This window comes from Bombus impatiens, unplaced genomic scaffold, assembly GCF_000188095.3.
Source record: "Bombus impatiens unplaced genomic scaffold, BIMP_2.2 scf_0582, whole genome shotgun sequence".
Lineage (NCBI taxonomy): Eukaryota > Metazoa > Arthropoda > Insecta > Hymenoptera > Apidae > Bombus > Bombus impatiens.
In genome coordinates this window covers 1,074,870-1,102,169 of record NT_177001.1, presented here as the reverse complement: position 1 = coordinate 1,102,169, position 27,300 = coordinate 1,074,870, and the positions used below count along the sequence as shown (strand labels likewise).

At 28.5% G+C, this 27,300-nt stretch overlaps 4 protein-coding genes and 2 long non-coding RNA genes across 9 annotated transcripts in view; 4 read left to right on the top strand and 2 right to left on the bottom strand.

The window, feature by feature from the left end:
* Positions 1-2,765, bottom strand: part of LOC100748016 (ATP-binding cassette sub-family G member 1) — a 35,311-nt gene extending 32,546 nt beyond the window's left edge. The window contains exon 1 of the mRNA XM_003491655.4: positions 2,583-2,765. The gene's annotated coding sequence lies outside the window, so the exon portion shown is untranslated. The remainder of the gene's footprint in view (positions 1-2,582) is intronic.
* Positions 2,766-4,661: 1,896 nt separating this feature from the next.
* LOC100741075 (eukaryotic translation initiation factor 4E type 3) lies at positions 4,662-6,560 on the top strand. Of its 2 annotated transcripts, XM_003491597.4 has the most exons (6): positions 4,708-4,895; positions 5,542-5,662; positions 5,729-5,836; positions 5,896-6,018; positions 6,106-6,202; positions 6,275-6,560. In XM_003491597.4, exons 1-6 carry the CDS (start codon positions 4,726-4,728, stop codon positions 6,307-6,309), a joined length of 654 nt encoding a protein of 217 aa, XP_003491645.1. In that variant the 5' UTR covers positions 4,708-4,725; the 3' UTR covers positions 6,310-6,560. The 2 variants fall into 2 exon arrangements, with proteins under 2 accessions (XP_024225283.1, XP_003491645.1); XM_024369515.2 differs by having other exon boundaries at positions 4,662-4,895; positions 6,106-6,560.
* A 3,850-nt stretch (positions 6,561-10,410) lies between these two features.
* LOC117152002 lies at positions 10,411-10,684 on the top strand. Its single transcript, XR_004462205.1, has 2 exons — positions 10,411-10,565; positions 10,632-10,684. It is a non-coding gene; the product is annotated as an uncharacterized LOC117152002 (long non-coding RNA).
* Positions 10,685-11,511: 827 nt separating this feature from the next.
* On the bottom strand, positions 11,512-12,364 carry LOC117152001. Its single transcript, XR_004462204.1, has 2 exons — positions 12,138-12,364; positions 11,512-12,047 (listed from the first exon to the last, which is right to left on the bottom strand). It is a non-coding gene; the product is annotated as an uncharacterized LOC117152001 (long non-coding RNA).
* A 1,523-nt stretch (positions 12,365-13,887) lies between these two features.
* On the top strand, positions 13,888-20,422 carry LOC100740958 (rhythmically expressed gene 5 protein). Of its 2 annotated transcripts, none has more exons than XM_012389003.3 (4): positions 13,888-14,279; positions 17,418-17,589; positions 17,681-17,770; positions 19,824-20,218. In XM_012389003.3, exons 1-4 carry the CDS (start codon positions 14,169-14,171, stop codon positions 20,216-20,218), a joined length of 768 nt encoding a protein of 255 aa, XP_012244426.1. In that variant the 5' UTR covers positions 13,888-14,168. The 2 variants fall into 2 exon arrangements, with proteins under 2 accessions (XP_012244426.1, XP_012244427.2); XM_012389004.3 differs by lacking the exon at positions 13,888-14,279 and adding an exon at positions 16,612-16,795 and having other exon boundaries at positions 19,824-20,422.
* Positions 20,423-22,277: 1,855 nt separating this feature from the next.
* Positions 22,278-26,955, top strand: LOC100740631 (actin-interacting protein 1). Of its 2 annotated transcripts, XM_003491594.4 has the most exons (14): positions 22,278-22,435; positions 23,340-23,461; positions 23,547-23,637; positions 23,729-23,876; positions 23,945-24,112; positions 24,324-24,492; positions 24,576-24,704; positions 24,800-24,904; positions 24,971-25,291; positions 25,360-25,479; positions 25,569-25,727; positions 26,003-26,005; positions 26,089-26,239; positions 26,356-26,955. In XM_003491594.4, the coding sequence occupies exons 1-14, from the start codon at positions 22,420-22,422 to the stop codon at positions 26,463-26,465; spliced, it is 1,812 nt and encodes a 603-aa protein (XP_003491642.1). In that variant the 5' UTR covers positions 22,278-22,419; the 3' UTR covers positions 26,466-26,955. The 2 variants fall into 2 exon arrangements, with proteins under 2 accessions (XP_003491642.1, XP_003491641.1); XM_003491593.4 differs by lacking the exon at positions 26,003-26,005.
* The last annotated feature ends 345 nt before the right edge of the window (positions 26,956-27,300 follow it).

The window sequence follows — 27,300 nt, the reverse complement described above, 5'->3', positions numbered from 1 at the left end:
TCTATTTCTATTTCTGAAAGCTCAGCTTGATTATTCTAAGTTAATTGTTTCCATCATTTTTCATTAATTATAAATTGTATCAGATGGTTATATTGTAATTGTATCAGACGATGATATATAATATGTGTATATATACACACTGTCATTGTTCATAAAATCAGCAATAATCATGGTAACGAAGAACAAGACAAGACAAGAGAAATACCTATGTCAAATGCAAAGAAGGCTTTAAGTATACAGTACATAATGTATACTCTATGTATACTACTACTATACTATACTTTATAATATACTCTATGTATACTACTATATAATATATACTACACGTATACTACTACATGTATACTATATATAATGTAAATATATATTCCATACATGATTATTACGATGATTAACTCAGGTCACGTCCAAGATCAATATTGAATTTAATAAGAGTTGAACTCGGATAAAGATTTTTATTGCATTAGTAGGAAAAGTAAATAAAGATATCTTATGAAGAAAAATATCGATTATTAAAAATTTCATATGTTGGTATATGTTGGTACAACCAATAGTGCCAACAATACAAGCTAAATACAAAAATCATAATTCAAATAATTGAATATAGTAAGATATATTAGAGTAAGATATATTTGTCACAAAATTTCAATTTAAAATTATATTTCATAACTTAATTCTCTTGATCCTAATTTATAATTATTTTATGAAAAAATATTTTGTCATTAATAATATTTTTAATGTCGTTAGAATAATATTGTTGTTAAATGCAATCATATAATGTACAAAGAAGAGCTCATTAGTATGGTTTTTGAATAGTTCACTTTTGTCTTAACGATTCAATAAAATCGATACTAACAGGTCTAGACCTGAAAACCGTGACTTTGCCACGGTTTATCACGTAATTGGTGAAACGCGGTCGTAGAAACTGCCAAGGTGCACTCGTAACTGTCTTTTTAGTATATATACTTTACCTATCAGTGTTTACACATACAAATATGAGCCTCTGCACTACGTTTCTACAAGAATATACTTACAATATATATACTGTCGGAAACAAAAATAACTAAACAAGTAATGGAAGTAAGTATATATGTGTATACTTAGATATCAGTGAAGTTTAATCTAACCAATACTAACATTACATCTTTAAGTTTTATGTATACCGTTATATTACATAGATTATTTAATAAATAATTGAAATTAACCTTTACATTTTGTATAAATAAGCGGTATTTAACAGAACTTTATCGATTCCTATTTCCTTCGTCCACTTATTTTTGCATCCTACTGTATGTCAATCACTATTCAAGATTTTCAATTGCGAAGATTAATGGAATACATATATATGTATATATATTCGACGCCATGCATGTATATTCTATTCACATTTTATTGAATATCGTCTCATAAACACGCTTCTAGACAATAACCACTATAAGAGCGAGCTCATTTACTTCAAAAATTACCAACGTTGCATTAATCGATCAAGCCTATAAATAAAACCACCTACTTGTATGAATATACAACTCGAAGTATGAGTGTACATATACTACACAATTTAACCTGATTTCGATTACTAGTGAATTTTTACAGAAATGTTTCAAGCTATCAAGCTATCAAGAATTTTAGATCTATCAACTATATTACATGCTTAGGAATGTAGGAAACATAGAGATGTAACATAACATGAGGAGAAGCCATGTTAGACGCTCATTTCGATTAACTGAAGTAAATTGTTTTTAATTTTTATTCGGGATTATTTAGAATTTACAATAATACATACATAATTGTATATATTACTTGTTACAGTATGTATATATTGTGTATACTTGTCACAAGACAGTGATAGTCAATATTAATTATAAGCTTTATTCAAATTCATTGCTTTGTCAAGCATTTGATTAACTATCATCTCAACAGCAATTGCAAAGTGTATGTATGTGTTACATACTGTTTATTATATAAATTATTTCTTATCAAATTATCGTTTTCCTAGTTCCCACAAATAATCATTTTCTCAATATGAAGTTAGATATTTACGTCTTCAAATCTGTCACACTCTTTAGTCACATTCTTTATAATAAAATATTTCGTATAGATTCGTATAAATCCTTCTCCTAATTTCTAATATAAATTCTACTAATTGATAAAATTCATAAATAATTATATTTTTCTAAGATAAAGAATATTAGACATCTATATTAATTTGTGATAAAACAATTTCATAATAGATAATAAACGCATGCGTGAAAACGCGACCAATCAAATTTGGGTATAATTACACTACATCTCTATATTCCTAGATAAGTAACATGATATATATACATACAGTAAAACTGAAAGAAAAGATATTAAGGAGGAAGAGAAAACGTTATTGTAAAAGCTAAGAGAAAACAGATCCCTAACACTTCGATCCGCTTTTAAAACGAATGACAGATTCACATGCGCACATCAGTCTATTTTCACAGCTTAGATTTTATTAAAGAAATAATGTTAAGTCACAATTTCGTCACAAGCAACGACAACCAAAAATGAATGTTGACACATTTATATTGTTAAGATTGATTATTAATTAATCTTACCGTATTGTTATAGGAATCGTCGAAGCGTAGGATTGAAATATAAAATTAATTTTGGGATGAACTATGTGTGATGTATGTTGAGAACGAATAACATGAAATTTGGCTGACAATGAACAAACAAAACAACCAAAACACCCGAACGTTCGCAGAAGACTGACTATGTCGTTGCCGTTATGTTACGACGTGCTCTCTCAATTTATTTCTTTCTCTGTCCCTTCTGCACGCAAGCGTACAGCACCGCACGACTTACAAATCGTCGATTGGCGCATGTTATTTGAATGTCTTATAATTAGACCACAACTTTTATGCATTTTTATATTTTTATGAACATAATTAAAGAAATGGAATTTAAATAGAAATTTGTTTAATCTACCAAATATTGTAGTAAATACTTTATTTTGGATATTTTACATATTTTTGTATATTATATGCGTTTATATTTATGTCCTATCAAATTTCCTATAAATGCATAAAAATCCGCAATGTACCCCCATAATTCTATACGAGCCGCAGTTTTATAACTTTTCTATGAAAAAAAAAATATATATATATGTTAATTTTATTTATAATCTTTTTATATTATATACTATAAAATTGTACATGTTAAATATTAACACTAGAAAGACCATTCAAACCATTCTGACAGGTGAATAAATTGGCAAAAATTTGTAATTGTTGCTAATAAATATAATTACTCGTAAAATTATATTTTTAACAGTAAAGCAATATACATTAATTAGACTAACGTATATAAACTAAAGAAAAAATTCGTAATTATCCATTATTATATATTGTAAATAAATATTTACAATTCTGGAAAAATTAACTAAATTGTATAGGTATGTACATAAATTAAAATTAAAAAGAACAATTGAATATTTATAAAAGGTGGGAAACTAATATTGGATATATGATAATAATGATAAGTGATAGTTTTTGATGTGAAAGATTATGAATTATTTAAATTCGGTATTAAAGAAAAGTTTCAATTTATTTCCTAATATATCCGTCTACAGCAGCACTATATAATTCAGTGACATAATTTCTCTACCTTTAAGATTGCAGGCAAGACATAGCAGAAATCTGATATACCATGCTATGTTATACTCTAAAGTCATTAATTAGATAACTCACTGTAAGATAGATCTCACCACGATTGTGAATTTCACATTATATCTGCGATTTGCTATGGCGAATATATGTAAAAATTATATTCAACTTGAGTGATTCGATTCTTGATATCGATAAAAATGGATTTGGCATTTAACAGAATATCCTGCATGCTCTGTAATATCGATTAATCAGAGTTTTTATTACGCCCCCTACAATTTATAACATGGCGCGAGTGTAATTAGTCCTTTTGAATGCACTCTGTTTATTTAAACAAAATTTTAATTAATGCTCGATTAAATAAACTTCTGGCCATTGAATTGATTTATCTGGGCATGAAATACTATTATGTGGATGAGAAATCGTAAGTAGTGAGGACATAAGTATTTGTCCCACGGTAAATTCAAATAAATGGAATTCTACCGCTATAAGTTACAATCTAATACCACAGAAATGTAAATTTTGTTTTAGCTTATAAAAAATAGAAAATTATAACAACGATGATTATAATAAATTGTTGCAGGCATAAATTTACAATGAAAATTGGAAAATTATTAAATTTGATTGCGTTATAATGGAAAAATCATTTTTTATAACATCGGCAAAGACCGTTGATTATCGGACAACCTTGCCAAGGGTATGTCACCTTGTATTTAAGGAGCATTAAACTTGGAAGCGAACTGAAATAAAATTGAGCCTTTGTACAGTGCGGATCGAAAAAAATATATACCGTTAATATAAAACATGTAAACCACTAATTGAAAACAATTCTACTGTTAACTCATAATAATATGTCATTAATATCTGTTTGTATCCACATCTGTACTATTGCTAATTTTCGAAACTGTTGATAAATTCGCAAAGCTACTTGATAAGTTCCCTAAACTATACAATTCACGTTACATACATTTGCTCTTAAAGATGGATTATCTATATCGCTGAACATTTTTCAAACAACAAAATCGTTTGTTTTTGTTATCATTCTCGTTCGGTCACATGATTTTTGACGTTACAACGCAACCTATACTTATGTATGCGCATCATTATTTCGAACATGGCCGCGGTAGAGTACGAAACGAAAGACAATACTTCGACCGACCTGTCGGAAACATCGGTATTGTCGGATGAAACGGTGAAAACGATCGAGAAACATAAAACGTCGGGAATACCCTTGCAATCGTCTTGGACATTTTGGTTGGACAAGTAAGAAGACTAAATTACTTACAATTTTGTAAATTTACTGATCCAATGTAGAGTATATTATTGCAGTGCGTATATAATTTCTTTTTTGTTTCATTTTTATGAGACATTAAGAAAATATATCGGAGTAATGTTTACTTTTTTTAATATCGTAAAATTATTATAGATGATGAAAAAACTAGTTAGACGTACAAGAAAACAATGTAACGATGTGAAACAGTATTAGGTGGTATTAGTATCGTTTCATCTTTATTTATAACCTATATCACTATACGTCAATCTATATAGGCTTTTTATGATAAAACTGCAGTTTAATATGATTTAATATATATTCAACAATAATTGTATCTCATGTTAGTGTTTTATTATATTAATTCAGGAAACAGTTTTTGTTGTTTTATAGATATTTGGTTAGGAAGATGGAATTGTTTGTATTGTATAAAGTGTATGTAATGTACAATATGATATATTTAAATGAATAATTTCCTTATATATCTTCCTTTATTGTATGTATATTTTAAATAATATTTTCTTTGGTCTTTTGTTATATTACAAAAAGAAATGTAATAAAACATAATCCTGAAAAAATTGAATCATTGTTTGCTCATAGTGTATATAGAAAGTTCTAAAGAGTTGGTAAAATTGACAGAGCTATTTCTGGCACAACTGTCGAAGAATATAAAGAAAATTTAACGAAGATTTATACTGTGAACACTGTGCAAAGTTTTTGGGCTGTTTTCAACAATATACCAAATGCTAGTGCTGTACAAGTAAGTATATTTTATAATATGTTGGTTAATATTGATATAAACATGAATAAATTGTTTCTACAATAGGTCAGATATAGTTACCATTTAATGAGAGATGAAAGATATCCATTATGGGAGGAACCAGTCAATCAAAATGGTGGAACATGGAGATTAAAGTGCCATAAATCTGATACTGTAGGTATTCGAATTGTCATTGTTATTTAACACATGTATATTAATAACAATAATTTCAGGAAAAAATATGGAAAGAAATAGTGCTTGCAGCTATTGGAGAACAATTTACTGATTGCGTTGCAGAAGGTGATGAAGTTTGTGGAGTAACTGTATCTATTAGGGAGAGAGAAGATCTTGTCCAAGTAATGACTTAGACAAAGTAAAAACTAGTTGAACTAAAGTCATATGCTACAACACTATGCTACAAAATTTTCCTCCCTTCTTTCCAGATATGGAATGCAAATGCTAAATTAGCATCAAAAGCTACAGTTTTAAACAAAGTTCATTCTCTCTTACCTAATGTAAACTTCTCTGAATTTTATAAACGTAAGCTTGCTAGGATTATATTTTTATATGTCTTTGTTTTTTATTCTGTTCTGTGATATTTGTATTTTATAGCACATCAATCACATCATGCCTATGGCCGTCGTTGAAGAAGTGTTAGTGTTATTAAAATGTTAATATGTAATAATAAATGTTAATATAGGAATGCGAATGCAGATTCTAATTATATAAGAAAATTTCTATACGTTTACTTTACTATAAAAGTTATATAGATTTTTAATTTGTTGATATTGAATTGTTTATTAACGTTAGTTAAGTATGTAAATCATTTATAAGCGTACAAATATCGCTGAAATTGTAACATTAAACTGTCAAATATATTTTTATATTTAGAAATATATTTCTGACTGCTTTATATTTATATAATAATGCAAATTATTTTGTATTATCCAAAAATTTTCCATTAAGTATCTTTTTTCATTTGCCTTGTATAAAATGCCTTTATTTCATTATCTGCAATAAATTTTTGTACGATTTATTTGATTCATCTTGAAATATTCATCACTGACATATGAAGATAATTTATAGTAATAAATATTAATTTAATAATAATGACGCAGTATAAAAACAACCGCATTTATAGTATTTCAATAAAATAGGTGTAGGTATGCGACCCTTTTCGTATTCCGCTATACCGACAAAAAGAAGAGATGGTGACAAGCAACTTCTTTCACATACTTTTAAAAGCAGATATTTGAATCTCTAATTATACGTCTATAAAGACGATTCGTTGCCCGGCAAAACGGCGCCAGTTTAACTTTTTACTGCTTTTCAATATTCCTCGTATTGACGTCAGTGAACGAATACCTCGAAAATTAAGAAGTTTATTCGTATACGAAACTCCATTAAACTAGTTTTAAATTGCATTTAAATTATGTCCCACACGAAGATGTTTCACCGTTTACATCACCCATGTATTCCCCAATCTTCAAAAAATATGCAAATCAATTATAGGCTTCTGTATTCTCTGTCAAAAATTTTACTTCGTATTTTTTCAAAATTATGTAATACGAGTCTTTCTCCATTTTTTTACGTAAACTTTCTATCATTTTTAAACTATAAATTTTTAAATTTAACTATTAAACTAAACTCTAATATAATTTTTAAATTTTTAAATTTAAGTATTGGACCAGTTTTAATTTTTAAATTTAAAATAATATTCTATATAAAATATTTAAACTTTTAACATAATTTTTAAACTAATATAGTTTTTAAATTTCTAATTATTTAATTAATAGACTAGTATGTTTAAAATTTTTTAGTTTGATTTTTGAACTAACATAGCTTTTAAATTTAATTATTAAACTAATACAATTTTTAAACTAAATATTAAGAGAAATGCGTTACGATACAATATTTGTTCAAAATTTATCAATAACTTTTTATAGTAATTTATTCACAAAAAATGCAACAGCACCAACACGTCCTTGTAAATAGCTTTACGGATACATTCAAGTAAGTAGTATAATGCATGTATGTACATAGCCAAGATTAATAAGGTTGCGTTAATGTCAGGAAGACGAAAATAAAAACCACTGAACTTAGACGTGTGTTATCAAAAACATAAGTCATCATATGCAATTATTTGCAAAATACGAATTCCGTAACAAAAAATTCTCTCAATCTTGTACATTTCACCTTTCGAAATTGAAAATGTGAATAAAATTATTATATTACTTTTATTCGGTATCTCTCGTTCGACTAAAATGCTATTTGGCATCAGTCAGTAAAATCTCAGGTTAAAACGAAAACTTGGAATTTCCTGAATTCGGAATAACGCTGTCAATAAGATTTGCGTAGGTTTGTACACGTGACCAGACGTACTGTTATATGTCTTTGGAATTCAAAACTTGTGAAATTTATTGCACTCATATGCAAAACCGTTCGATAGGTAGATCCGGCATTTATTTTCGCGCTATCAGTAACTCTTCATTGGTATTATTGATATTGGGCCAATGGAGATCATGACAATTTAGAATCAGATTACTTAATTTTTAATTTTTAATTTAATCTATTTTAATTACTAATCTCTATCGTTAGAAATGTACAATACAAAATAAAATTAAATATTCAATAGAGTAGTGATCTAAATTATTATAGTCATAAATAATTCAATACTATTTAAAAGTTAATACAATGGGAGAATTAATTATCTCATATAGATAAAGATGACAGAGTAAGAAAATTTGCTTCATATAAAGTTCTTAATCGATGTTGATTTTCCTCTAAAAATCAACATTACATTAACTCGTTTCATTTACAATCTTTTTTCAGCCAATTTACATTGTTGAATTTTGACTTTTACACAGTGTGATTATGAAAGGAAATTCCAAGAATTTAATTATGACTTTTTACGTCATAATTTCTTCTTTCATCTGGGTCCTAGAATTTTATAAAATTAGTCGATGGTTTCAAGAAATTCCTTTGATAACCTATCTTTCTTCTTACTTAATCATAGAAATTCTTTTGCACCTCTGATTTATGTAGTGGAATTTTGTAAAGTGTCTATTATTCTAATGCATTTTTTCTATCTTGGAAAGGTAATATTTTCGTAAGATATTTATATATATTTTATGCGTTATTTTATCTAATTTAATCTTTAACTTCATTGCTATAAACCAATACACAATACACTACATTTCGTTATAATAGTTGATTAAAATTGATATTTCATTATAATCAGCCAGTAATAAATTACCCTTCACGAAACGACGTAGAAATAACGTACATAGTTAATTTACAAATAGTTAAATTAACTTTATTCAACAGATTATCATACGCATCTACACATTAGCATAAGGTATTTTGTATTATGAAAAAGGTTAGACTATTCGTAAATAAAGAATACATTATCCAATTCAAATTGAGGAGAACTAGATTTTTCTCATACACGAAATGACGATAGATAAATTATTTCTGTGTGTATATAATAGTAATTTTATTTCAAGATAAATTATTGGCCAGGTATCTGCGACAACCTTTAGAGGCCGAAGAAGGAATTCTCATAAAAAAATGTAATTGTATCCCAATGATGAGCCTGCAGATCTTAGCATGATAAATTTAACTCATTCTCTAACAAATCGCCATATCGAAAAGACGTGGCAATCCTCAGGAATTTTCAGCTATAAGGTTTCTACACTCATTAATCAATCCTAATATTGTTCCATATATAGTAGTAGTAGTAGTAATTCTGCATTCCTTAGAGGCGCCACATTCTCGCATCACTCAGCGCGCCAAAAAATTCACGCATAATCATTTCAACTCGCTGACACCGTTACCGGCAACAAATCGTAACTCATTTAACTCTCTCCGGCTTCATTTCGATATACTGCGCCATTAAATCGTTGCATACTCATCTTTTTTTCTTATGAATTAATATTGTTTTTATACATTTGTAAGACGCGGCAAATATTTTCGTGGCGCCACATTATTAACCCATGAGGCTACGTTAGTCGAAATATCAATGTTTATTAGTTCTTTTTGTTTATGGAATATTTTTTATAGGATTAAAAAAATGGGAAATTTTTCCTTGCATCCTGGTTGAAATAATCTCTTAATATTTAATAATTCTACAATTATTATAGATACAATTTTAGATTATTTAAAGGATTCAATTTAATACTTTAATATAATATTAAAATAACTTTAATATAAAAATGATTTGTTAAATACGTGATTTTTTAGGTATTTTATGTTTCATCTACCTCGGTTTGGAAAACCGTAATTTTATTTTACATTAATACAAATACTTGAAATTCACACCAGAAATTTTTAAAAAGAGTGAAACATCCTGTAACTATTATGTCAACCGGAACAAATTCTGCACCTCGCTATCTCGGATGACGATCGTTGTGATGAAAAGCGGAAGCGATTTCCATAATCTTGCATTACGATATTCATTTCACGATTGACAATCGTCCTACATTCCATTTTGACACAACTGACAATAAATAATAAAAACAAACAATAAAAATAAAATGATATTTTTTGTGTTAATTTATTTATTAATATTTACAAAATTGTTTTAGAATAGCAGATAAAATATTAATTGTACAAAGCGGATTCACTGTTTTCTTCTTTTCTATAACAAAACAAGTGAAGTATACATTTTTATTCGATCAATTTAACATCTAAATGGGAAATAAAAGCGAGATGCACTTGTAACAACTACAAGTAATTCATAGTTCGCGAACCAAGAAAAACGGTTGTCAAGCTTCATTGCTCAGTTTTGTGAAAAAGTTAAATTGTTGGAGGGGCAACATTTTTATCTAACATACTATACATATATTTACATATTAAAAATACTAAAACACACATTTATATGAACGAGTATGAAGTTTCATAAGTTTAAATAAATCAAACAATGAATATAAATTAACTGCTTTTTACATAGTAATGTAAGTTTCATAAGTTTAAATAAATCAAATAATGAATATAAATTAACTACTTTTTACATAGTAATGCTCAAAATGTTTTAATCACACCACCTTTTAATTACAAATGTTACATTATAATAACTTAATTAATGAATTTTCTTGCTAACGTAAAATAGTAATAAGCAAAACATGTTGATTATGTGGAGTAGGAGATTACTGCAAAGTTGAAAGGCAAACAAAAATAAAGAATATATGTATATTAGTTATGTTGAGTAAAACAACTTTGTAACTTATTTTATAATTCTCTTATCTTATCTTACCTTCTCATCATCATGCAACGTGCATGTTCTAGATTTACCTTCATTAGACTTTCGTTTTTAGCATCTTAATGCATTTTTCATATAGCTAAGAGAAACATAACCTTAGGAGACCGTAATTGATAAGAATACAGTTGATCGATTAAAAATTAATCAGAATTTATCATGGACTTCTTTTACTCCCTTACTCTATATAACGTAGTAAGGAAGTTTCTTAGGTTCATGAGATTTTCATGGACGAAAATCATAGACAAATTGTGCACGTGCAATCATGTTGGATCATATGTCATGAATGCCACAATCAATAGATTTGGAAAGTAGAATGACTCATTCAGTCAACGAATCTCCATATACGATTTTTCTAAGGTCATTCATTTTCAAGTAAATTGTTTTTCACAATCAATTGTTTTTACGCTGATTTATCGATCGAAAATATATTACAATTACATTCATGAAATTGTACAGCAGTGATTTTCAACCATAAAGAATAAACCTTTTGAACGTGCATAAGAACTTTTGTACGTGCATAATTTTATTAAATAAAACAAAATTTATTAAATAAAACAAGAATGAGCTTCATAGAATAATAAATTCAATATTTTGTGTTTATATAATATTCTTTTATTAATCATAGTCATGGAGTATAATTAGAAAATTTGGTTGTTAAACTTTAGAGTATCATCTATATTATAGGTTATGTTTTTCGATATATAGGAAAATGATCGAAATCGATTCTTAATAAAATTGACAAACTCAAAATCATGGTAATATAAATTAAGATTAAGATTTTGAGAATTTGAATTCACACAATCCTATATATATGTTAATTTTTAAACGTATTATATCTTTAGTTTTGTACTTAATTAAATTATGTTATAATTTTATTTACTGTTACGACGAGTTTTCATGAGTTGTAAAAATATAAATTTTTATAATAATAAATGCAGAATGTCGTTTTATAAAAATTAATAGTGGACTGATTTGTGTTATAATTTTCATCTCCCAAATTCATAAAGAATAATTTGAGAACCACTGTTGTAGATCTATTCTTATAGGTTCCGAATGACATAATAGTTGGATGACTGCATGCTGACTGTTAAATGTGCAGCAAACCTACGAGATAGTCGAGATTACCTGGAATGACGCTGGTTATAGTAATTGACTTAAACAGACGACTATTCGCATTGTCTGTATTTAGCTGCACGAATAATACAAAATACGTACAGGGCCCCTTATTCGTCAATGTACGCTTGCATCGACAATATGTGCGTGAAAGTATGTTTGTGGTACATATTTCAATTCTCACATTCGCTATTATCATAAAAAAGATTCATCGCCAATTTTTCTTTTGAAGTTTTCATAAAGATATCTAAATTTCTCATCATCTTAAATGAAAGCTTATAGGAATCATTTTCAGCATTAATAGCGTAATTGTACAGACTTGAACAATATACTAGATTATGGATTTTTATACACTTTTATATACATCTTTATTAACATAAGTTACCCATTCAGGGATAAATGTAACAACTATGTACTTCATTTTAAATATTTCTTATGTTTTTAGATATTATGTGCATTTTGTACATTTTTATACTTTTAAAGATCTTATAAATGCATGTATATTCGCAATCTAAATATTACTATAAAAAGCATACTAATATATACTATACCTGTAAGAAAATATAGCTAAAAAGTATCAAAAACTCATATATCTTTCTTATTGCTATTAAAAGGTTATAATTGGTACTCTTAATATTCCATCCACGTGTCTTCCCAACGTGCTCGAGTAGATACAAATAGTAGAATCATTTTTAATATTTCATACATCATCTGTCCTACATAGAAAATCAATTTGTACTTCCAAATTCGCAAATTGTTAATTAAGTGACGGAACGTCATAAGCTGAAATGTTATTGTTCTATATTATTGCCCTCTAGTAATAGAATATATTTCTATGATGTAAATGAAAAATCATTTTATTTGAATTACACTTCTTTTTGTGTGGAAATTCCAAAAAATTGCGATGTGAGTGACTGGAAACATTTCTAGGCGAATATTAATTTATAGTTCGATTATTGACCTATGTCACGTACATCTTTAAGCAGTCATAAACTTTTATACGAAAATAAACCATATACGTATATGTATTCACACTGAAATAAATCATAGTAAATATTTTGAAAAACACACCATGAATGCGATACAGAAAATCACATATTTACAATTATATTTCATTTTGAACAATATTTATCTTTTAATATTTGTATTGTACTTTCATTCTTTTATATGTGGAAATTCAATAATAGTAATTTTTGGTGAGTAGAGTTAGGATCTTGAAGAATGTGATTCTAAGGGCTTATTGTTAAAGTAGCTGGAGGAACCTGATAAGCAAGATTGGATCCTTTCATGACAGTGAGCACCACGGACTTCCTCTTACATTTAAACTCGTTTTCAATTGATTTTCTCTGTGTCTACAATTTTTAATTCTATTGTAAAACTCTCATAATTTAATGTTCCAAATAAACAAAAAAGTTGATATACAATGAAACCTCTTTTTCTATCAGGATTGTCACCTCATTTTTAAAATATTAAATTTTTGTAGTTATATGAAATTACTATTACATAATATAAAATTTAATATACTTGAACCTAATTAATTATTATGTAAATGCTGTAAAAAATACAACAGTGTGCAAATACCTTTTGTAGGCATTGTATTTTTGATATTGTATTACATATATAATCCAATGAATCTTAAAAAATATGAATTAAAGATTTTGATTCAGAGAACATAAAAGTAATGAATATATTTTTTGCTACACAGAAGTATCTATTAATTAGGTGACATCCTGGAAAGAAGTAAACATTATGGAATAAGCAGTGGACTCTGTTCCTGAAAGTAGGAGTGGGGGACCTGGTGTTTCATGGACGTCACTGGCATACACAACATACATATAACCGGGGTTTGAAGGAAATTCAGCCAGTTTGCAAAGACCATTGAACGTGATAAAGTCGTTTCATCATTTGCGTCCATTCGAGTCCACGTGAATTTTATCCAATATTACTACTAATATTTGGTTAGTTAGTAAATAATTTTTAGACTCGTTATCATATCATTTGTATATATATTCTGAATCATAAAACAAGTGTTTTCGTTGGTAGTATATCTGTGATAGATCGAATTCCCTAGATTAACAATACGTATAAAAAGTGTGTTCGTGAAAGCTACTAAAGATAAGTGAAATAGCAAATATGAAGATTCTTAGAACTGCTATGCTGTTCACCTTTGTTCTGGGATGCTATACCTTGAGTGTCACTGCTTCTGCGATTCCCATGTGGGAATTCCTCTCCAGGGGTGAGAAAGTAAGGATTATTTTCATTTCTAAATTGAAGACGTTATAGAGTAAATCTTTCTCAAAAAAATTATATTTGAATAAAATTTGATTTTTAATTGTTATTTTAATGATCATTTATTGGGACAAACACTACTTATATATATGGAACTTGGATTTGCATTATTTAATCTTTCATGGATAAACTTATTGTTTATTTCTATTTCACTTGAATCTTAAAAAATATATGACTGATGTATTTTGTAGGAAAATTAAGTTTTTTCTTTTACATAAAATAAACTTCGCACCACAGTAGTTTGTGGATGATATCAACAACAGCAGACTTTCACCGAACACGATCGAGTGCATTCGCTGAAAATGCTCTGCTCGTGCACTTGTGCAGACCGGTCGAGTGTAATTGCGTGAGTGCGCATCGGACGTTGACTTTTCTCATGACATTGTGCCCTTCTTCTCGTAATACTTCTTTTTTTTCATAGAAACGGTCTCAAACGCAACAGTTTGCGATCAATGATTTTGCCATCTGTTGATAGTAGCTTTGCTGTCAACAATAGCCATAGAATATTTGGAAAAATTTAATTCATTAATTTTTTTCAATAATCTTTTTACAATACAACGTTAATTATAAAAGTTAGAATTTTTAATTCATAAGACTGATGGAGATTGTTAATCTCATAACAATACCGTTTATGGATGTCAAATATGTAGAAGCAAAATTAGTCAATCATGATTATTCGTTAATATGTTTTTTTTATTTTTACTTATTCTTTTTAATTAATCTTAAGATTATTTGAATCTTCAAGTAGCATATAAGTACGATAATTCATTATTCTGAATACATTTCTATATTTCTTACAGTCGCTAAACGGGTTACTGTTTATCAGTGAAGAAAGAATGTGGTAATCAAATACGGTAGCAAGAGAGCAAGAAAAATATGTTACATTATTCTTCAACATTCTCGCATTGCACATCCTAATATATATATATATACAGTTCATTAAACTCGGTATAAAAATTATTATACATTTTATATATATACATATATGTATATACAAATTAAGTATTTCTTATTTTAAGAAATACTTAACAATATTAACTAATATTAAATTTCCTATTAGAGTAATTTAATATAATAATTTAATAAAGCTTTAATCATCCAAACACGCGATAATCTTGGTAAAAGAAAAAGGCGTGAAAATAGCCTTATGCGCAATATCTGTAATATGTTCGTAATATATGTTGGTAAAACTGATTGTACGTAAGTTGAAGTTCAAGTACGTGCTCTCTATCTATGGAGAGATTGAACTTGTAACTCATACTTGTAACTTAAGATATTTCAATATATGTAACATTTTTAAAATCTGAAAATTTGCTAATCTTTATGTTTATATAGAAAGATTACCATCTGTATTCATTTTCTGTTCACGGGAATTTTTTATCGAACGATTCTCTGTCCATTTAGACTCTCTTATTTTCGAGATCTTTTAAAAAATAACACAATGATCCACCATCGATCACGCAGCAAATTTATGTAGGTCAGCATCGGAATACATGGATGTACGAACGAGCACAACTTGTCGAGATTGAAACTTATCACGTTCTATATCGTACATAAAAATATTTTCTTCTTTATAAGTATCATTTTTCTATGTGCATGAATAAATAAACTCAAACACAAAATTAGTATATTTTTAAACATTTCATTGAGAAAGTAATTATTGTTAAAAATTATTACTTTATTTTAAGACAAATTTCTCATTTTCAGAATTTATCTTTATATGAATATATGAAATAAAAATAAAAATGAAAAAAAAGAAACAGAAATAAGTATTCCAAATCATAGAATTAAATATTTCAAAATCTAGACATACGAATTCTGAAATATAGAAATAACGTTCCAAAAATAAAATAATTCGCCCAATATAATTGTACAAATAATGAATGACAAAAATTATAAAAGATTGATTCATCAAAAATATTACTACAAAAAATGTCTACGAAAGAAATTGTATCGTTACGCAAGTGAGCTTGCCAACACTGTTTGATTGGCAACACTTATCGATTGTCATTATTATTAAATTTCGAAATATTTTGTTGTTGTCCAAAAGACGTTACAGAAATGTCATTAGAAATTCTAAGGTTGAATATTCGCGTAATCGTTGAGCCATAGATAGAGCTAAAAGTATGTGGACATCGATCATTGTGCTTTACGTAGACGCACCACGAACGGGGGCATGTTTCACGTGGCAGACAGAATTTCTCGTGACGAAAAATAAAAAAACGTGTGTATCGCAATCAAAGCCCGATACGTGATGTACGGTACAGGCTGCGACACGCATATATATTTGTTTGTTATAACTGTAGTGTTCGATATCCTGTATGTTACACATTGCCGAGTTTCACCGGACGCGTGTAGAATGCATTTGCTCCGACGGAATGGAAAATAGCTTTCGCGATGATCGTCATGATGATTTACTCAGAGAAAAATGTATCCATCTTCTGTATACGATATGTATGAGCTATTCACAGGTCAAAGTTATTAACTCCCTTTCCTGAAATTTTAGTACTAAAGCACTTGATTGATGTTTATATTATATAATTTGTTTTTTGGCAAATAAACAGCTCATATATTGATCTTCATAGTTTCATTTGATATTTGATTTGACATAAATGATGCTGTAGATAGTACCCAAGCAAATTAGCTCGCAGAATTGTATTCTGATTGATAATGTAGTGAAATAAAAGGAGGAAAAAAGGGTTTTATTGGCACTAAAGAATAGAATATTGAAAATCGATGTTGCAAAGATATATTCTTAAAGACTTATATATTTTAATAATACAATATTTGAATTTGTTCATTGTATATATTATATTATGCATAGTGCTTTATATTTGAACCATATTTTAATAATAATATCTTAGAAATGAAAGGGAGAATTTTAAAGATCGGATTTAAGGATGTTACTCGGCGGGAAATAATATTTAAATATAATTGAACGAAATATTTGCAGTCATTACTGAAGAATTACTTCTTGTCACATAATATTTATTTGGTCAGTAACGATATATATTGCATCGAATATATATATAATATTGAAAGAGATTATTTAAATTTCTTTTTAAAGATAACCTATACAATGTTTAATTTCAGGCGAGTTACTTGTTAAGAGTATTCAGCATGCAAGTAGCCAAGTATTGTGCGGATTCATCCATGCCGGATTGCAACAAAAATTTATTGGTTGCCGGGATGCGGAACTTAGCTAACATGGACAATAACATACTCGATCAATTGGATCCATATCAACGTGATGCGAAAGGACTTAGTAAGATTTCCAGTTTCACTACATGGAATAAACCGAACATAATATTAAAAATTAATTCTATTTACGTTAACTTACTATTTCTTGTTTATAGTTTGGCGGGCCATGATAAAAAACGCATATTTTCCGAGACTTGCTCCTAAGCCAGATGAATTCTATTTCTCCATCGGAACAGATTCATTAGGTATGTATTTACGATAGAAATAAAATTTTGTAAAGATGATTGAAAGATAAAAATAGTTTAAAATTGCGTTCTAGGATCACTTTCTTGACCTTTGTAATTTTCTAATTGCCTCATAAAGTTAATTAATACAAATATTTTCAATTAAAACAAGATGTCTAAAGACATGTAGAAAAACATTCCACAATTACATTCTAGAATCATTTTCTTGACCCCTGTTAATTTTCTAATTACCTTATGAAGTTCATTAATACAGGTGAAAGTACTAATTGACAAGGAAAAAGAAAAGAACGAAAAAAACCTGTACTCGAACCGACTACATAATAGTCGAGAAAAATGTTAACCGTGAAAATCAAGTTCGCATGACGTTTGTTAATGATTAAAAAGAAATGTAAGCGTTGAAAGAGATTATTATCTGCACGATCCGAAATGAAGGAGAACAAATACTGTTGTGAGAAAGTTCCAAGTCTCAATCGCGCACGTTCCACTATAGAAAGTTTTTTTTTTCTTTAACCGAACGAGATCGCGTTTGATAGCAGAACGGTTGTTTTCAATTGGACCAGCTTCTTTTAACTGCACTTTCACCTGATCATCTGAACGAGTCAACCGAAGTTCGGGGAGGCTTTTTGAATGCTATGAAAAATGTTTATTTACTGCGAGGATCTGAGAAATCTCATTCGATGTTCTAGTTTCCCCCGTAGATTTTAGAGAAGAATAAAAGAAAAGAAATTAGAAGAGATGTTAGATGGAAATTTATTTTAATTGATCTTTAAGACCTTCTACTTCAGATTGATATTTTAATTGATTTTATTGAATTTCTATTGCCCAGATCATTGTGTATATAGGTTTATGATGTAAATTTTTTGAAAATGATAGTATAATTGTAAAAAAGATGATATTACAATGGCTACAAGAAGTAATAGCACATCATTGTATTTATTATAATTTTCAAACTAATTAATTAAATCCAAGTATATTAAATTTTACACGTTTATAAAAATGTTATGCTATGATAATATCATGTGGGACCTAATAAGAAAAACATTTCATAGGAAAATAAGGGATGTGTCAGTACTTTTTATTAAAATAATTTTTCTTTTCAATTATGTTGCGAATTATGTCTTATTCTATATATCTATTGAATTAAATTTAATAGTTAATATAGTAGGAAACTACAAGTTTTAACATAAATCATAATTTTTCTATGAAAAAGAATGTACGAAATATTCGCCTAAAGCCTGTTTAGGTTGAATATGTCAGAGAGAGATGGAATTCTTAGTCGTTTAAATTCTTGCACGTCTCTTCCGAAAGTCCTTGCGGAGAAGAAACATTCGACAACGATCTGACGGAAGTAGGAAGTAGTATCATAGGATACTGACATAAAAATATTAGACGTTCAATTATCATAATGCGGAGGTCATATACGCGAAAAAAGGAATGACTTTTTTGTCACGTATTATTACGTGATTGCATTCATTTATTAACGTGAACAACAAGAACATGAATTACTTAAGTCACAATGTTCATTCGGATTAAGCAATTATTTAATATTAACTAATTATTTGATATTATAATAATATTAATTCGATTATTTAAATTATTGATAGATTCGTTCTCTTCTTTAAGATTATTGATTATGTTAAAAAAATTTTGACGCAGTTTTTAGACAAACAGAATAGTTAATCAATTTTGTTAATAGAACTATTTAGAAGATCAATAAGTTCCTCTCGAATCTTTTAAGAAATAGCTTACAATTATAAAAATCGTTAGAATATACAAGTTGAAAGGTTACTAAAGGCCATTATGGGAATCTCTTTCTTCATATCGAATCATATAGAGAAATTACGAAGGGAAATTTAAAAGTATAATCGCAGAAGACACATAACTGATCTTTTTAAGCAATTTGAGAATCCTGATTCATATCAAGCGAAAATGAATTATCTAAAATAATTTTGCTATTCTAAACGTATTCATTATTCTTACTTTTTTCATAGAACCATTTGTAATCGGTTCCTAATTTTAAAGAAATCATATATTTATTGTTCTTATCTTTCAGCTGTCGGTGATAGCGATGTAAACGGCATAGGAGAAGAAACAATGGCAACACACGATTATATACAACCATCCTCTGAGCACACTGGTCCATATCTAGTTGGACCAATGGTGATTAGAGTGTATCCGGATGGTCGACCAGTTCCGGAAGACACAACGCGTCCTCTACCTCGCGATGAAGATATGGAAGAATTCAGGCGCTCCAGAGTACCTTCAGTCGAGGAAATTAAAACTGATAGTGAATTCTATGAGAAACAATTGAAAGGAAACTCATTCGCGGAAGCCAATAGTCATCGACAGTCTCAAGAGGAATCTACTCGATTCCGAAGTAGTCATTCACCATTTAAGAGACGATTACTTCAAGAAGTAACTGCAAAGCGTAAGATACGGCACCATTGAACAAGAAGAGTTTGGACTGGCGATAAAGAGTCGAAGAGCCTCGTCATGTAGGCGGCTATAAAATTTGTTGAATGTTGTTAGAAGTAATGACAGAATAAGAAATTATGTTTGTTCTTCAGAAAGTTAAAACTAATTGGAAGGTATAGGAAGAGGTAATGAATAAACTGCAGATTTTTATGCATTTATAGGAAATTGCACAGAATGCACTCAAAATATGAAAAAATATATAAAATATACAAAGTATAGTAGTGCTCTCTATAATATTAGATTGTCAGAAAAGTGTCTTTCTTTTACAGACACGTCTTTTACAACGATACATCTTTATACAAACATGAAACCTAATCTGTCGAACGTTGTGATCTTTATTTTGATAGAACAAAATAGATCATACGTAATTCGATAAAATAATATAAAACGGAAAATGTTGTGCATCCATTATTTCCTTATAAAACAAAAGGAACTTTTCGGACGACCTAATACTTGGCAGATAAAACGATATTTTCATTGAAGTTTTCGTTTTTTATTATATTCTCAAAAATATGAATTTGCATAAAAATCTGTAGTCTCAGAATGAAATTTACTTTGAGATGTTGAAAGTCTTATATGGAAAATAATATCTTCGGTAGGTATAATGAAGACACATTTGCAAGAATTTGGGTCAATTTATATTCTATTCAGTTTCTATATTCAGAGCTGTCGTGGTTATTTCTTGTAGTTATGAAAAACTGGTCTTTCATAAAAGAGATAGTTGTTTGTTATAGATTATAATTGAAGATTATTTCTTGATGAAGAGTTAATATTTCAATCATTTAGTCGTTTTGAACAATTTATTGCATGTAAGAGAATGAATGGAGAGTGATACTTTTCGATAATTTTAATTGTTTATGTGCACATTCTTAGATAATAATCTCGTAAAGCTTAATAGCGATGAGTTTGAAAAGACTGCTTTTGATAATGGTATTCATATGTTTCGTGTTAATGATCATACCAACTTCTAAAAACATTTACTACAGAATGTAATATTTAGGAAGTTAATTGACGATTGGTCGACGGTTGAATCGTTCGTAGTTTTCAACCTTAAATAAGTATATTAATAAGTACTTCAAATTAGTATATGTACTCCTCTTTTTTTATATTTCTGCACACTCTTTTATACGTAAATAATGTCGACCATGAATGTTGTTAATCACACAGTTTTCCATTAATTTATTATTTATTTCATCATCTATAAAAGTATCATTTATTTTTACATTGATTTCATTTATAATTTCACACACTATTCAAATAAGCATGAAAATAGACCAGTTCTTTTTGTTATTTGAGATATTTCCAAGTCTCAATTAGATTTTCAGTTGTTTTGTTTGCTTTTAAGGTACATATCTTTGTGGCATAAGGGAACTTACCTCGCTGAAAATTTATTATTTTTCATGCTGAGTGAATATACGTACAAAAGTCATAATATAATGAAATATATTTTTTTGTATACAATAATATTTGCGTTCGTTAAAATATTATATTTATTGCAGTCGTGTAATAAATTTCGAAAATGGTGAAAGTGGCGATTTGTAAATATATAATTTGAGTTTTGGTATTTTATATTTTATGAAAATTTTGTACATAATGTGCAATTTCGAGATTTATATTTGCATAGAGCACAATATTAGAATTTATTTTAGGATGATGAGCCCATATGTTATACAAATATGTAGTCTAGATTTTGTATAAAACTGCTCATAAATATTTGTAAGATGTGGTAAGATTAATATTAAAGTGAGAGAGATAGTTTGTCATTATAAATATTTTTAAGCTACAGATGATTTAAAATAAAATGTGATATTTAATTTGAGAAAAGTTCATTTCCTTCATCGTCATTTTAAAACATTTTATTTCTTATAATAAATGATTAAATGAAATTTAAATTGTTTCTGTTGATTTTTTACCTATTGATAACAACTATTTTGTTGACGACAGAATTTTTTATCAATATGGAAACGGGGCTTTAGCGACGTCAGCTGTATAGTTATTCGCCGATCTTGTTTCAGTATTATCAATGCTTCAGCTAAATAAGGCAAGGGCGGAACAAGCATTTCGATGGAAAGTGTGTGGGGGGGGAGACAGAGAAAGATACGAGGGAGGCATTGAACCGATTCCCATTGTTGAGTTTTTTCAAGTATTATTTAAAAGAAAGAAACGGAATAAAAATGTCCTATGAAACAAGTAAGTGACACCTACAGATTTTACCTATTTTTCGTGTATCACCGACAACTTATTACCCTGTATTTTGTGTGAATATCGAGCTATCCAATTTTCCGGTCTTATCTCGAGCCAAATCATAACACTTGAAGTGCATCAATGATTCACATATGTATGTAATGTCACGATTGATTGCAATTAAATTAATTATCAATTTTTTTCAGATACAACCATATATACAGAACTGATTATTCATTAAATCACCGGATTTTTCATTTTTTATTTTGTACAGTTTTACTGTACCGTATCATGAAGTAGTTGTTTTGCATTTCTTGCTTTAAATATATTTGCTTTTCTATCTAAATTGGCGTAATTATGCTTACGATAACTGTAGCTTATCAGATCAAGTTCAATTTACTGTGGTGTATAGTATGAAATAGAACGAAAAAATGAATGGTTATAATATGAAAATAAATGTTGACATTGAAACTTAATTATAAATTGTACACATAATTAAATTTCCAAAAAGAAATACTATAAGTTGTAATTTTTAAACAAAGACTACAAATATATTTTAATATTTTGAGGATAGTTTTAAGCATTTGAATTATATTTTTATATTATTTTTAATGTAACTTTTTTAATTATGTTTGGTTGTATTAATTAACTTTTGACCAAAAGTAGATTTTTTTGGGAATATAGAAAGCAAGCAATAACTTTAGGCCAAGATACAGTTTTCATACTTAAAATAATTTGAAATATTGCATATTGGACTTATGCCAATGAATCAAGGAAGTATATTTTAGTTCTCATGAGAAAATGCATTCTATTATACAATTTTCAGATCTTATTACAAATAACATGCTATAAGACCTTTTTTATATTAGTCTCATATTAAAATATTAGTCTTAATTTCATATGTTTGCAGAATACATATTTGCTACACTACCCAGGACACAAAGGGGACAGCCTCTTGTATTAGGAGGTGATCCTAAAGGGAAAAATTTTTTGTATACTAATGGTAACAGTGTAATCATTAGAAATATTGATGTAAGTATAATATATAAAATAATATATTCAAGTCCTATATGAAATACTAAAATGCAATGTTATCTTATTCATTTTTTATTTTTAGAATCCAGCTATTGCAGATATTTATACAGAACATTCATGTCCAGTCAATGTTGCAAAATATTCCCCAAGTGGGTTTTATATAGCATCAGGTGGTATGTACAATCATAGATAACTATTTATAAAAAGATAATATATATAAGAACCCAATATAGACTTAAAACTTTATATGATTTTTTATAATAGATCAATCAGGCAAAGTACGTATTTGGGACACTGTCAATAAAGAACATATTTTAAAAAATGAATTCCATCCTATTGGAGGGCCTATTAAAGACATAGCATGGTCACCTGATAATCAGCGTATGGTAGTTGTTGGAGAAGGAAGAGAAAGGTAAATAATTTATAGCTCTAGTATGGTTTTAATTTTAGTAACAACTTTATTTTTATATATAAATTTAGATTTGGTCATGTATTTATGGCGGAAACCGGTACATCTGTAGGTGAAATCTCAGGCCAGAGTAAGCCTATTAATTCATGTGACTTCAGACCTGCTAGACCATTTAGATTAATCACAGGAAGTGAGGACAATACTATTGCTGTTTTTGAAGGACCGCCATTTAAATTTAAGTATGTATATGAAAGTTAAATGGTTTAATATAAATTGGTAATAATAAGTTTTGTATGTAAGATTTCCGAGTATAAGCAACGTCTTTGTAAAAAGAAACATTTTATTAACAATCAGCTTCGTCACCCGCAAATCTTAAATAAAAACTTTATGTATTTGAGATATGAAAATTTTGAAATTTTTATTTAAATAATAAATTTATGATATATGCAGAATGACCAAGCAGGAGCATACTCGATTCGTTCAAGCTGTACGTTATTCGCCTAGTGGTAATTTATTTGCATCTGCAGGATTTGACGGGAAAGTATTTATTTATGATGGTACAAGCTCCGATTTAGTTGGAGAAGTAGGATCTCCAGCTCACCAAGGCGGAGTATACGGAGTAAATAAATGAAATCATTTAATGCCAAATTATTCTAAAGATAATGATGTACTCATTTTTAACATTTCTTCATAATCTCACAGGTGGCTTGGAAGCCAGATGGAACGCAGTTATTAACTGCATCTGGTGATAAAACGTGTAAACTTTGGGACGTAGAAACTCGCTCATTGGTTAGTGAATTCAATATGGGATCGACAGTTGATGATCAACAAGTATGTAATCCTTTAATTTTGCGATACAACAAACAATCGATAGCGATTTTGAAAAAATAAAAGTAAAATCGGTAATAAGATCAATTTTCTTTTAGGTCAGTTGCCTTTGGCAAGACAAACATTTACTATCTGTATCTCTAAGTGGCTTTATTAATTATCTGGATGTTGCTAATCCAACGAAACCTCTTAGAATAATAAAGGTAACAATAGTACCCATAGTAAGAATGCTTTTATAGGATGAATTTTTAATTTTTGGACACTTCTAGGGCCATAATAAACCAATAACAGTATTAACTTTGAGTCCTGATAGAGGTACAATTTATACTGGATCTCATGATGGGTATATTACCAACTGGAATGCAAAAACGGGAGATAATGACCGTGTCCAAGGTCACGGGCATGGAAATCAAATTAATGGAATGAAAGCTACAAAAAATTTGCTTTATACCGCTGGTATCGATGATACTTTAAGATCGGTTGATATTGATACAAACACGTATACAGATACAGCTATAGTTAAACTGGACTCGCAGCCGCGGGGTCTAGATATTTACACAGATCTAGCTGTAATTGCAACCGTTCGCCAGGTAAGATTATCATTTCATTTTATTTTAATTTAAAAACTAGTTAAATTAACAGTAGGTGTATATTCTAGATAACAGTTACACAAGATGGACGAAAGGTATCAAATACATCAATCGATTACGAACCATCTTGTGTGTCAATTAATCAAGAAAATGGTGATGTAGCTATAGGAGCGACATCAGACAATATGGTATATTTTTTTTTAATTTATATATAATTTCGTAAAAGTTAGTAAAATAGTAGAAAATATAGTGCATTGATTTCTTATGTAATTTTCAGATTCGTATATATACCTTATCAGGTACGAATCTAACTCCGAAAATGGAATTAGAACATTTAGGTACAGTTACAGACGCTGCTTATAGTCCTGATAGCAAATACTTGGTTGCTTGTGACACAAACCGAAAGGTGGTTCTTTATACTGTACCAGAATACAAGGTAAAAAAAGAAGTGTTTGTTTTATATAATTTATACAAACCTCAAATATCTTTGAAATTCATACATGTCGCTTGTACAAAGTTGCAGAAAAGGTGTTGCCTGTTTTCCCATTTAACCTTCATCACTTAGTAGATTATTAATATATCTCACGCTTTGAACGCATATATTGTAATTAATATTTACCATTAGCAAAATATTGTGATTGCTATATTATATGTATTTACATTAATTTTTTTGTAACAATTGCTCCTCCTAAACGCTTGTTGGATTTTTAGAGGGTGAGTAAAGCTTTTCGCTTGGAAATAAATGTTGTCTGATCGTAATTTAATTAAAAAATTATTAACGAAATATAACTTTACAGCTTGCGCACAATAGGGAGTGGGGTTTCCATAACGCAAGAGTGAATTCTGTAGCATGGTGTCCTAATTCAGCTATGGTTGCAAGCGGTAGTCTTGATACGACGATCATCATTTGGAGCGTAACAAATCCAGCAAAACATACTATTATTAAAAGTAAGTATACATATATAATCTCCGTTTTTTTGTAATGTTATTTTATTTCTACACTTGTCATACTTTATCTCAATGGAAGAAAATGTATGCGATTGTAAAAAACAATTTTGTTTCAGATGCTCATCCTCAAAGTCAAATAACACGTTTAGTTTGGTTAGATGAGGAAACATTGATTTCAGTCGGGCAGGACTGTAATACTAAAATATGGCGTATAGAAAAGATTTAATTAATGTTTTTCTGAAGATATGTTGTTTTTCCTTTCTAAAAGAGCTTAATTTTTTGAATGCATTTTATTTATTTTGTAGTCATTGAATAATATTGTATATTATTTTTGAATACGACTTTTCAAATAAGATTGATTAGTCTATATTACAATCATTTACATTCGGTATATTGAAATAATCAAAACAAGTACATACTATATACAAACGAAATTGCAACAATATCTCTTTACATTTTTGCGCCAGTGTGAATTATAAACAACAGTTTTTTATACGACAGGTATTTTTTAAATATTTACAATGTAATGAAGGAAACATGCCCTTTTTTCTGATTCATCGATTTTTACTGGATGATTTGTAAAAAGTATTAATTATGAAAAAAAATCATCAAAACAGAAAATGTCTGTCTAACATCTACTTTGTCTTTATTAAAACAGTGTAACGATAACAAGAAAACAGTAACAATTCGAACACTAAGGGTTTCGAGGAACGTCATCACGCTTTAAGTTATTTGTACATTTAAAAACAACATAATCAAGATCTTACTTGCCTTATTCTTAATCAGTCTAGTACTGAATATTTCTTAAAAAGATGAGGTACGTAAGTTTCTCATATTAAATCCTTTCCTAATGTATTTTCATATAATAAAATATTCAATTCTTATATTCAATTGCAACATTTAAGTATTAAATCCAAAAAAAAAAAGAAAGAAATAGTTAAAAGGGATCATATAAGTTGGAAAGTAGTCTTTATGTATCTTCATTTTAATCCATTACACGCTATAATGGACACCTTTCAACTAAATAAACAATTGTACAGAGTATGTACCACTTAAACAAG

Excerpts from the sequence above, each read along its gene's own strand:
- LOC100741075 (XM_024369515.2), top strand. The coding sequence starts at position 4,726 with ATGCGCATCATTATTTCGAACATGGCCGCGGTAGAGTACGAAACGAAA. Across the intron at positions 5,663-5,728 it reads CAAATGCTAGTGCTGTACAA|GTCAGATATAGTTACCATTT; the intron begins GTAAGTATATTT and ends TTTCTACAATAG. Across the intron at positions 5,837-5,895 it reads AGTGCCATAAATCTGATACT|GAAAAAATATGGAAAGAAAT; the intron begins GTAGGTATTCGA and ends CAATAATTTCAG.
- LOC100740958 (XM_012389004.3), top strand. The coding sequence starts at position 16,646 with ATGTTACACATTGCCGAGTTTCACCGGACGCGTGTAGAATGCATTTGC. Across the intron at positions 16,796-17,417 it reads TATGTATGAGCTATTCACAG|GCGAGTTACTTGTTAAGAGT; the intron begins GTCAAAGTTATT and ends GTTTAATTTCAG. Across the intron at positions 17,771-19,823 it reads CATCGGAACAGATTCATTAG|CTGTCGGTGATAGCGATGTA; the intron begins GTATGTATTTAC and ends CTTATCTTTCAG.
- LOC100740631 (XM_003491594.4), top strand. Across the intron at positions 23,877-23,944 it reads GTTGGAGAAGGAAGAGAAAG|ATTTGGTCATGTATTTATGG; the intron begins GTAAATAATTTA and ends ATATAAATTTAG. Across the intron at positions 24,905-24,970 it reads AACCTCTTAGAATAATAAAG|GGCCATAATAAACCAATAAC; the intron begins GTAACAATAGTA and ends GGACACTTCTAG.